The 12,903-nt window shown below is 35.5% G+C and overlaps 1 protein-coding gene across 1 annotated transcript; it reads left to right on the forward strand.

The window, feature by feature from the left end:
* The first annotated feature begins 1,498 nt into the window (after positions 1-1,498).
* Positions 1,499-9,792, forward strand: LOC141363130 (V-set domain-containing T-cell activation inhibitor 1-like). Its single transcript, XM_073865680.1, has 4 exons — positions 1,499-1,938; positions 6,437-6,477; positions 6,587-6,919; positions 7,838-9,792. Exons 1-4 carry the CDS (start codon positions 1,934-1,936, stop codon positions 8,059-8,061), a joined length of 603 nt encoding a protein of 200 aa, XP_073721781.1. The 5' UTR covers positions 1,499-1,933; the 3' UTR covers positions 8,062-9,792.
* The last annotated feature ends 3,111 nt before the right edge of the window (positions 9,793-12,903 follow it).

Raw genomic sequence — 12,903 nt, forward strand, 5'->3', positions numbered from 1 at the left:
TGTATTATCCTCCATGAAAGTACATTTATTTCAGAAGAATTCCTCCTATCTCATAGTAATAAACAATATTTTAGGAACTCTACATAGCTTCTAGATGTCCATTTGACCCCCCTAGGGACCCTAAAGGAACCTACCTTTTTACTTCCCAATATTCCATTCAAAATCGTTACTTTGCCACCTCTCCCTAATGGTAAAGTCTTGTTTGAACATAGTGGCTATTCACCAATAATCCAGAATGCCATTCATCTATACCACTCAGTTTATTTTTGCATGTCAATAAATAAAACTGTATAAAAATCTTTGTGTATTCTTAGCTCACATCAAATTTATTATTTTTGCAAGTTTTGGTTTGGCGAGGGGCAGTGGTGTAGTGGTGTCTGGAGAAGTGGGTATACTCTTAATTTATGCCCCAAGTAGAAGTGGGCATACTCTTAATTTATGCCCCCAGTAGAAGTGGGTATACCCCATGCCATCAAATAAAGAGGTGGGTATACTCCGTATACCTGCGTATAGTACCCTGCACTACACCACTGGGGAGGGGTAGAAATACAGCTTTATGCACTTAAAGATCCTGTATCGAGAGGTTCTTGGGATTCCAGATACACCAGCAGGTTTAAATATATGTTTGCTTCTTAGCTGTGTTTTTTTAATGATGCCTTTTTCTAATATTTTCTTAATAATATATTTTAAAAAGCCTTATAGTCAAATCTCATGAATCTTATAATAGTTCAATGATTTCTGTTTAGGGACACCAAAATATAAATTGTTATATGAAATAATTTGTTTTTTTACGATAATGCACACTTTTTTATATACCCATATTGTATGAGGACCACAACTTGATCTATAATATAAAACAGCATATTTTGCGTATTTTTCAAAGTATTAAAATATCTTTTTACATTTTTATTTCATTTAAATATAACAGCACACTGTCATATAACTGTTGAGGGTGAAATACAATTTGAAAACTTACTGGCTGTATTGGAAAAATAAACAAAAATGGCATGTGCATAATCATTTGGAATGCGGTGTATTATACCCTGTATATGTATAGTTTCATGTGTCCTGTTTATAAAACGAAGTAACATTGTATTATCATTGAGATTTTGATGTCTTTGATTGATTTAGCTTTAATTTACCATAAATGTCAAACTTTTTTTTGAAAGGAGCAAATATGCCCAAAAATATAAAACCCATAAAAGAACCATATGACATAAGATTAAAATATATATAGGCTAAGGTGTCATTAATGTTCACTGTTCCAGTACACAAAATAAAGTTTGCTCTGTACACACAGGTTTAAAAAAAAGTAACTTTAAAATACAACCGATAATGCTGAGTTTGCTCTGTATTTCCCTATACTTGTTTTTATGCGTGTCAAAGGCGTGTCACACGTCGTTTAAAGACATGAATATTAAAGACATACGTGACGTCAGTACCTGATGTCACGTGCGTCACTCTGCGCATGCGCACAGAACTGACGTCAGTAGGTGTGATGTCACCGCGCTGCAGTCAGCACTCAGCAGCGGTTCGAATCCTCCACTCTTCGGGATCTCGACACTGCGACAAAACGTCAATTTCGCCGCAGCCATTCCTAGTTAATCGTAGATTGTTGTAATATCCTTAAGACTTGCAAATGTAATGCTCAGGTAACTTAAAAATCACGTCTGACCTTTTTTGTCAAGTTCCGGCATTAGTTGCTTTTTAGTTTTAGTTTCGTTTTGTCGAGATGACTCGACAAAATGGACAATAACATCCGTTCGTTTTATGCCATTTTTAAGATGTTTAGCCTGTATAATATATGAGACACCGACGATTTTACAATGTTGATCTATAGTACCACGGTATTCAGTTTTGGTAAAACAATCTGAGTTAAAAATCCTGGTCAAAGACCAAGTTACCGGGTGTGTCTGGCGTGGATCTGCCCACCATGATGTAAGTGTTATGGAGATTAATCTCAATGTGCTGCTTTCTTCTTCATCTTCTTCTTCGTCGGTTTTATTGGCGGTTGGGTGTGCATGCTTCTTTCCTGGTAAAGTAAAGGTTATAATAATGTCAGACGTCGAGGTAGTTGTGAGTGATTGTCGCATGGAAATTCAACATGGATACAACTCAGTGGTTGTTATGTTCAGGAGACAGCAAATAAAGAGAAATAAAAAAGTGTTATTGAGATAGGAAATGTTGGTTGTTTAAATTGCTGTCTCTGTTACAATGGAGAATAGAAGTGTCACCTTATTTTCAGGTAATAATATTGCATTGTATAGGACTATCCACCTTATTTTTGACGTAAGTTACATGTGGACGCCGCCATCTTAGAGAGTTTCTAAACTTTCGGAGATCACTAAAGCTAATGGAAGTCGTATTGTTTTTATTCAATGCTTTGAACAAGAAATACAAAAAGGCATTTATAACTAGGAGAATTACAAAATAAGACTGAGATTACACTCAATTTACATTCATATTCTGTACATATCAAGTAAAATAATAATAAATCAAAAATATAACATACAAACCGTGTTGTAGGGGTTTTTCACATTCCTAAATTAAAATACTCTAATAAGGAATATAAATAGACTTTTCATTCCGTTTAACGTCTCCAAATATATTACAAATTACTCTTTAAACATCACAAAACATTTTATGAATATAACATTTTAACAGCATCAACAAATTATTTACAACATAAGAAATCTTGTTATCCTTAATTAACAAGCCAAACTTGACAATTTCCCATGATAAGATTAGTTTTACAGGTAATCTTTGTTTAAATCCAAAAGAAAGCATCATTCCTTAAAGCTTGTACTAAATTACATTGGAAAAACGAGTGTTCAATTGGTTCAATCTCCAAATTGCATAATTGGCATATATTACAGTCCACAACATTAAATCTTACTGTCAAAAAGGCAGAATAAATGTGATTTAAAATTTTAAAATGCATCTCTTTACATTTAAGATTGACAGGAAATTTAAGATTTTTTTTTCTAATTTTAGACACTTGTATATAAGATCTCTTTACTGGTCCTGACCTGGAAAACAACATTGTAATAAGCAGTTTTTTAAGAATCCAGTATACTTGTTGATAGGGATGTAACGATTCAATCACGATTCAATCGCGGTCCTCATTAAAAATGCCTGTCTGAAATCGATTCTGAATCGCAAGGCTGCGATTCTTTGTTTTATGCACAGCTTGTGCCTGTATTACGGCATTTGGTCAGTAGGAAGTCCTTATCAATCTAAAATCATTATGAGTCAGAGTCGTTTATAACGTGCATTTAAAAAAGCAACACTCGTTAAACAAAATCATTCAAAATATTCTTTATTATCATGAAAATACCTGAAACAATTTGAAGAACAGCGTATAAATATTCATGTGTAGACATTTCCTGGAATAGCGTTTGTAATGCTACTTCTTGTGTGGCACAAAGGCAGTTTCTGCACGGGAGCGCCCTCTGGCGTTCGGATGTGCCGGGATTCCACCGTAATTCATTCAAATTCATTCATTGAGAAAACGCGCATTTGCACGATGAATCGTTACACCCCTACTTGTTGATGAAAAGTAGAAAGTGTAAAAAACTAATACCACCACATTTTTTAAATAAATTATAATTCGAAACCAAAATGAAGATTAATTATTTATGAAATATTATAACCACTTGAGTTTTATGACTCCATAATATCAAAAAAGTCGCTTGTTTTAAGACCACCCTCTTCATAGTCTTTAATCATATTATTTTTATGGATAAAGTGACTTTTCATTTTCCATATGAAATCAAAATGTAGCTGTTTATTGCCTTTATCTTTATAGCAGATAATGCTAAAGAAAGATGAATCTAGAAAGACTTTCAACTTTCGTTAATACGATCCTACCAAAGATTGTTATGTCTCTTTGCAACCAATTGTTCATTATTAATCTACTTACAATCTACATTTAAGTTTTCTAAATTGGTAGTCGTAGTGTGAGTGTGTCGTTTTGACTTGCTTATTATTGTTTATTATGAAATCCAGGAAGACTGGCATAATTTGCGCAGTAAGTGGTTGCCATTATAGCTGGAACAAACTCAGTAAATCTCTACAAAACATTTGTTTTAACCATAATCGTTTGCTTATAATGTTGATTTAAAGCCGCAGCAAATTTAGCTGCTTGTGCTATCGTGTATTATGTTGTGCTATCTGTCGATTTTCTGTGCTTTTCACTGCAAAGTTTAATGTTAAAGGAGTGTCTTGTGTGTATTTTGTTAACGTGAGCGTCTTTTTTTATCATAAACGGTTTTGATGTGTGTGAAGCAGGCACTTATTTTGACAAAACACGTGATGCATATGGTTCACATGACGCAACAAACACATATTTTGAAAACACAAGCAACACACATGACACTCTGAACACTTATTTTGAATTTGCGCCCCCACGGAAGAGCAGTGCAGAGACACAGAGACTACCGTTTACCATAAAGCAATAATCCCCAAGAAGCAGTGGGTTACCAGTGCATTTTATAACAGCTAAGGGGCTTTGGTAGGAATTAAAATCTGATCACGCATTCCGTTATCCTTGTCATCACGGAGTGTGACTCATGGCTGTGTAGCAACGGTGACGCCAAGAAGCGCAACCCACCAAGCACTTTGGAAAGAAACGCCTTGACTAGTTGTAACACTCGTTGTTAGACGCGACCATGTAAATGAACCCTTAAAGGACAAGTTCGGTATTTTACACTTAAAGCCCTGTTTTCAGATTGTTTATGGTGAAATAGAACGGTTTTGACTGAAATTTCGACATATGCGGCTGCCCTGAGAATTTTCTGTGTTTCACCTCACACCTCTACAATGGGTTTAATGGTGCTCTGGAACAATCCTTCCTAAAATGCATTAAACTTTTATTTACAAAGACGTGAAACTCACCGAGTGGTCAGGGGTGTTCACTGATATGCTCACACAAAAATCGCTGCAAAAGATGCTTTCCAACAGGTGTTTTAGCATTCGTTGTTAACTTGTGGACCTATTCCGCCATTGCCAATTGCAAGAATAGAAACAAAGTTCCCGGCGCGGAGTAATACCGTACCTCACAGCACATCTAATACAAGTCAATGGAGTTGGCATAAACTACGAAAAAAACCTGTTGGAATGCATATTTTGCAGCGATTTTTGTGTGAGCATATCAGTGAACACCCCTGACCACTCGGTGAGTTTCACGTCTTTGTAAACGAAAGTTTAATGCATTTTAGGAAGGATTGTTCCTGTGCATCTATAAACCCATTGTAAAGGTGGGAGGTGAAACACAAACCCCCAAAAATTCTCGGGGCAGCCGCATATCGAAATTTCAGTCAAAACCGTTCTATTTCATCATAAACAATCTGAAAACAGGGCTTTAAGTGTAAAATACCGAACTTGTCCTTTAAACGTTAAAATCAAACACTAAAGGAATATGAAACAAAATTAATTAAAATCTTTCTGCGGGCCATATCATGTTATATTGTTGAAAGATAATGCGGGCCGCAAATGGCCTGCGGGCCGAGAGTTTGAGACCATTGGATTAGCTTAAGCCAGGACTAGGCCTTAGTTAAATTAGGATATTTAAGTCATTTTCAAAATCATAATTTATATGTAAACACTATTGGTGTGCATCTTGAGACACAACACTTGCAATGATATTTAAGATGTCAGAGCAAGTTGTTTTCGATTAAGACAACACTAACTTTTAAGTTAGTCTTAGACTTGGCTTATAAGCTAAATGCTAAAACATTCACGATGCGCTGTGGAAAATAAAGTGCATGCATTGAAAAAGATAATTATGTTTTAATTTGCCTAAGTTGAAGTAAAAACATAGTAAAATATTGAAAAATGGTGGTGTTCTCCTAACGAAGGTATAATCTTTCTCAGGATGCAATACAGAAAAAATACATTAGCAATACAAAAAGAAATTTGTTCTCTTTCAGAAGATAAAACAGTAAAAACCCTGCTATAAACACATGCAAGTGAATGGGGGAACTGTACTTTAAGCCTTGATAGTTAGACTTATTTAAATTATAAAATGAATCATTATCATAAGGAGTAATCATTCAGAATTGGGGATGTCTGTACAATTAAATTAAGCAAAAAAATGAGCAAAATCAATAATTGATAACTTTGTCTCTACTATAATCTCAATGGGTAGATTTGAAATGTTTTTGTACTCCACATAAAATATAAATAATTGAAATCAGTTGAGAACTGTAAATGTAATTGCAGCTTCCCTTTCACTTGTATGTGTGTTAATAAGAAAATCTTGCCAGGACTAATATGGTGGCACCTTTGACGTCCATACATTGGCTAATGTGTTGTCTATGTATGTCTGCGATTCAGTTATTTGAACATAAACTTGTAGCATTAATATTTGGTAGCACTATGCTATGTTAGCTGAGCTACATGAACTTACAGAAACTTGTTGTTATGTTTTCTACAGTTACTGCATTATCTGTGTATTTGCTCTGCTGATAAACAAAGGTAAGCATCTATAAAAAACTAATTTTGAGAGTTACATTTGTGCCACTTTTAAAACTAACAAATTTTGTGTTTGTACATGAGTTTACTGAAATGACTTCTCTCATTTCAGTGTCCCTGCAGGATGGGAATGTTGTTGAGGGTGTTACTGGAGGTTCTGTTGTCTTGCCATGTGCTACCAATTATATTGAACACAAACTTTCTGAATTCACTGTTCAATGGAGACACAATGGCAGCCTGAATGTCTGTGCCATAATAAAAGGCAAATTTTCACCACAAGCCCAAGACTTCACCTACAAGAACAGGACTGAAACTTTTCCTACTGAGTATAAGAAAGGAAACTTCTCCATCAAACTCAACAATCTTGCATGCACTGATGCAGGAAATTACCTGTGCTACATCATCCCTTCATATGAACAAGTGATCACACAGCTGATCATCAAAGGTGTGTAGTGGTGAAACTGATATAAATGACATTAAGAAAGATTTTTGAGTGCTGTAAATGATGGTCAAAAAATTTGAAGTTTATCAAGATAGTTAGTCAACTTGATACAGCAGTGTTTTCCCAAACTTGGCATAAGGCTCGCCTTGTGTACAGTGCATCCCATCGACCCCCCCCCCCCCAAAGAAAATATATAACATAAAACAATCTAAAACGTTTACATTTTAATTAATCAAAATATATTACATTAAACAATGTAATGCTGTTTCTTAATAGCCTTATTTCTGAGGTTTAATTACATAGAATTTATGATAAATATGTATTTAATTAAAATTCTTAAAACATTTTGAAAAACATTGCTATACAGTATATATACACTTCAGGAAGATACAGCGTAAAAATGTAACTTTGTTACATACAGTGCCCTCTTTACATATTTGGAAAATAAAGGCAAAAATCCTGTTTGCTGTGAAGTTAAGGAAATGTTTGAACATTAAAAGTTAAATATGAGACAAAATGGCAGAATGGCACATTTTATTTTTCACCTGTTTAAGCATACACAATTTACTAACCTAAAGGAACAACATGTTTGAATTTTAATTCTTCTATCTAATGTGAACATATTGATATGATTGTCTGCCAAGTGTTAAGTGATAAATTGTGTCCTGATACATTAATTCTTCACACATGAATGTGTAGTATCAGTTTGATGACTTGCATTTGGTGACAACACACGTAAGTCAGCATTTAAAGTTGTTGTTTTTATTGGTAAACACGTATGTGTTGAAACATAATCAAATGTTCACAGCAAACAAAGCAATTTTGTCTTTAGTGTCTCAATACTTATGAAGGTTAACTGTATTTCAACACACTTTGCTTTATTACATGCCAGTGATGTTTTTCTCTACTTTTTTGTTGTAGAATCAACAGTACACATGGGAAAACAACCAACAGAAGAAAATGGAAACCAAGGGACGATTGTCTTAATTGTCTTTTGTGTTTTAATATTGTGTTTAGTTCTCTGTATCCCATTAATATTGAAGAAAATGCGTAAAAATGATGACTCCAAGCGCCATGTGAATGGTAATATTGAACCTCATTCACCCAACCCTCCGTCTGAACAAGAAACAGAAACACTGCAATAAGGGGAGCTCATTGTCAAATATTCACTCTGAAGCGGAGATCATTCACCAGCATACTGGAACAGCACGTTACACACTCCTTTATAGTCTTATAGTAGCGATGGTAGGGCCCTTGCACACATGGGTACCGCTACCCAATGGCATTATTAAAGCAGTGAACCAGGGGATATGAATTTAAGTGGGTAAATATAAGTGGATATTCAAAGGAACTTTGATGTGCCACAGCTCCTGTGTGCAGCAGGTGGCGCTATGACTGTAACTGATTGTTGTTATATCGAAGTGTTCAGGCCAGGAACCTTGTCAAACATATGAAGTCTGTGACAGGTTGGACATTGTATGCCTGAGTTACAACAGCTTTCTCATGGTGAAACATCAAACTTTGCCAGGCCACCACGGACACGTCCTTCAACGAAAAGTCAAGATAAGTCCTTAAGTTCCGACTGATCAAATGTGATGATGATCTGAATACATTTCAATGAGCAGCAAATCACTGTGTAAAACATGGCATTTCCTGCTGCCAGCAGGTGGCGCTATAACTTTTTCTGAATATTGCCATGTTGATGTGTTCAGGCCAGGACACTTGCGAAACATGTGAAGCGTGTGTCAGATTGGACGGTTTAAGCCTTTGTTAGAACAACTTCCTGTTTCATTGCGAAACACAGAAAATTGACAGGCCGCCACGGACACACCCTCCAACAACATGTCAAGATCTCAGCAATTTAGCATCGCAAATGCCTTTACAAGACACGGACCAAATATGATGATGATCTGATTAAGTTTCAAGGAGGAGTTTGTTAAAGCCTGGAAATGGCGAAATTTGCACTCAAGCTACAGAGAAAATGCAAAATGGCTGACTTCCTGTGGGGTTTAGAGCTTTGCTCCAAGAGACTTTTTTGTAAGTCTTGGGGTGATACATGATCCTACCACATTTTGTATCTGTATGTTTACAGTAGCTGGGGGTAGGGGTGGGCAATATAAGCTAAAAGTCATATCAAGGTATTTGCCAGTCTCCCGCCAGTATAGCGGTATTACGGGATGTTGCCATACGAGATAAAACAGTTTGAAGTCACACTGTAGTTACATTACTGGCAAAATTTGTATTTTTAACCTTCTGTAACTAATAAGTGAGGCATTGGACATAGACATGATTTTTTATCTTTTCCTATTTTTTCCTTAAAAAGTGCCATTATGTGGATTGGTGGAGTCATCTTCTTATGCATATTAATCACTAAAATTTGAAGTATGAAAGTATGGAAATCTGTAAAACATTTGCTGGTATGTGCTTTATTACCATGTTTTACGTTACATCCAACAACTTTAAAGCTGTCTGCTGTGTATATATTGTGCCTGTTGGATTTATAAGGACAAGATTTTAACTTTTTGGCAAATTATGGTTTCTTGTGGTAATTTCTTGTAATTTCCGCCAATCTTTGCTGTTATCTGGGGAGCGCGTACAGTGCAGTGTGGAGTAGAGAGCAGATTTGAGTGAAAAGGGAGTAATACTGTTAAACAAGCTTGAAGCAGTGAGGTAAAGAATAGCCTCCTAAATATATAACACTATTGACGCGCTGTTGGTGCTTTGGGACTCGATGGCCCGACTGTTTAAATTGATTTTCAATAAAGCAGCGTTGATTTTGTTCACTTGGGTCATCTATGTTTCAGAACCTGGCAATGCATAAGCCACAGGCTTGTTTCTCGACAAACTCACTGTATACAGATCACTACTGCTGAAAAAAAAACACCATCAAACCAGCATGGGTATTATGCTGGTCTATGCTGGTTTGATGCTGGTTTTACTGGTGGTCACCAGCATACCAGCACCAAAACACAACATATGCTGGTCTTGCTGGTATGACCAGCATGGGATGCTGGTGCTAATGCTGGTTTTATGCTGGTTTAGCTGGTGCTAATGCTGTTTTGGTGCTGGTTTAGCTGGTGCTATTGCTGGTTTAGCTGGTGTTCACTAGCAAACCAGCACTAAAACACAACATATGCTGGTCTTGCTGCTATGCTGTTTTTTTCAGCAGGGACAACACCTGAAATATAGCCTTTTGCAGGATTTGCGTGCACTATGATAGCCTGCATGTGCATCCTCTTAAAAAAATAATGATAAATGGATTGAAGTGCGATCAGAGCTTTTCGTTTCTGTGGCCAGCACATCTCGGGAACGGAGGTATGGCTTTTAAGACTTGGGTAGACTCCCGCGTGAAAAACAATAATTCAGAAAGTTAATTTGAAGTCCTAGGATGAAGCTCTGGGCGTTTTAATGCCTTAAATATAACTTTCTGAAGGTTCGTTTTTAACACCCCGCGGGAACCCTAATAAGTGCAAAAATAGAATTTATAAATATATAATGCCGGTATCAACGGTTTTGAAAAATCCATATAATTGCGTGACAAAATACCGGTAATTACTTTCATACCGGTTTATCTAATAAATCTTAACAGAGATCATTTAGTTTAAACATTTTTATTAGTTAAGCTACAGTAAAGGAAAAACTTAAGAAAAGGTGTCGTACAATAGGAAACATGCTTAAAATCACATTGTTAAGTTAAAAATATACGTAACAATAAATATATTGTTATGCAAATATAACAAATCACTACTTAAATGAGATATGGATGTAAAATAACTTCTTCAATGTTAAATAAATATCCAATAAAATTTGGCAACTACAATTGTTGTAGACATCAATTATATGAGATCATGATAATAAATAGTGAATTTTAACACATTGTTTACAGGGTAAATATACACAGATTTATATCACCTTGCAGTGGTCATCATTTGGTTAAGCATCAGGCCGAACAAGATTTGGGTCTGTTGGTCGTGGGTGAAAGGATGGAGACAAAACAAGTTAATATTAGCCTGAAGTTTGTTTACAAACTGTATGTAAAACATGATTTGACAGAGTATGATTCTGGCCGAGCTACCTGTTTTGTCAGTCGATTAGGTGAAAGATTTATTCATAAATGTCCATGACATCTCTCTCACGCGTGAATGTGTCGCTGAATTTACATAAAACACTCAAACCAATGGCTGACCTGGATCTATTCAACTTTTTAGAGCTTCACTCATGATCCACCTAAAAGAGATTAAACAAATATAATAAGCAAATCTCCTTTAATATGTAAATATGCCCCAAGAATAATATAGTATTTGGGCTTTGCAATCAAAAATTGTCGTTATAATGGAAGTCAATGGGGCAAAAACAAGCTACAAACAAATGACAAAAAAAATCTGATGGTGCACAAAAATTAACAATGAATCAAAGCCAATGTTTTTCCTAATCTTTGACATGCCCAATACTATATAGGTTTTAAAAATCTAGTCCACAATCACTTTTTATATCAAAAATCTGTCATTTTATGTGTTTTTTCCAAAATGAACTTAGTGGATGTTTTCATCTCGATCAACATGAAGGGATACAATGCACAAGGGTTGAAGAATGAACAACATTGAACAATGCACAAGGGTTAACAAACCGTTCTTGAGCCTCATTCACCTCCATAGTATTATATTTTCCTACTATGGAGGTGAATGGGCTCATGATCGGTTTGGTTACATTCATTCATAAAAATAGGCTTGTTCGACTTCATGCGGCGCCGCAAAAAGCGACAGCCTGATGACGTCAAAGTACCGTGAGAATGATTCAAGAAATCATATCTCATCTGGCTCTCGCGATACTTTGACGTCATCCGGCTGTCGATTCTTCCGTTGTGATCATCAGAACAAACAAATAAATGATTTTTGGGTGAACTGTCCCTTTAAGTGTGGGCGTGTGCATTTTTGCCCATCCATCAACCCTACCTCCATAATCAAAACCACTGCTGAGTCCCAATTCGCATACTATCCATCCTAAATAGTATTCAAAACTAGAATTAGTACGTCCCAAATCGTAGTATGTTGAAATGAGTATCCCAAAAATACCCGGATGGTCTATTTCCGGTTAGATTTCGAAGTGCAGATCGATCCACACTCTAACGGCTAATATTGCCCACAACCCATTGCGTGCGGGAGGGAGGAGCTGTGTGGTGATGTAAACATGGCAGCCAGACGCAGCAGCAGAGATGCGCCCTCAGCTTTTAAGTGTAAGAATTCTAATGTTTAACCCTAAATAAAGTTATCTTTCATTGTCTCGTAATATTCGGCTGATGTTGTGAAAATAAAGTACCATGGCTGTAGTACTGTGTCATGCATGTGTCTTTTTATGTGTTTCTTTTTATGTTTCTGTCTTAGATTTATACCTTACTATAAACCCTTATGAAAATAAACACATTTTACTACACTAACCATAGTTTAACCACACTGACTTATTTATACTGTGGCTGTACAAATGTTAACTTCATTAAGAAATATGGTTACTACACTTTTACTATAGGAAAAGCATGGTTCATTTTCATCGCGGTATTTTTTATTTGCATACATAAGTATAAAATAAGCATAAAATACGTTAAACAATAGTTATACTATAAACTTAACTATTTTGACTTTAAAATAAGTAGCTTTCGTTACACACTATGGGGAAGAAGCAAATGAAAATGAGTGAGCGATTTTGGACACTGACGCAAATGTCATGCGTCAGAGAGCTGTCGCAGAGATTCATCAAAAACACCTGTGTGGCTTTATTGATTGTGCTGTGAAATGGTAAAGTTTACTTTCTTACTGTTTTTCACATTTGTCATGTTTATTGTATTAGTTGATAATAAAGAGAACAAAACAACTGCTTATAATATTTATTTACTGCTGTTTATTTATTATTTAATACAAATGTGTATTAGATTTTAAATAAAAGATAACGCAATTATTTTTCATTAGTTTATTTTCAAAAAGTAGAAAATAACT

The sequence above is a fragment of the Misgurnus anguillicaudatus genome, unplaced genomic scaffold, assembly GCF_027580225.2.
Source record: "Misgurnus anguillicaudatus unplaced genomic scaffold, ASM2758022v2 HiC_scaffold_32, whole genome shotgun sequence".
NCBI classification, from domain to species: Eukaryota; Metazoa; Chordata; class Actinopteri; order Cypriniformes; family Cobitidae; genus Misgurnus; species Misgurnus anguillicaudatus.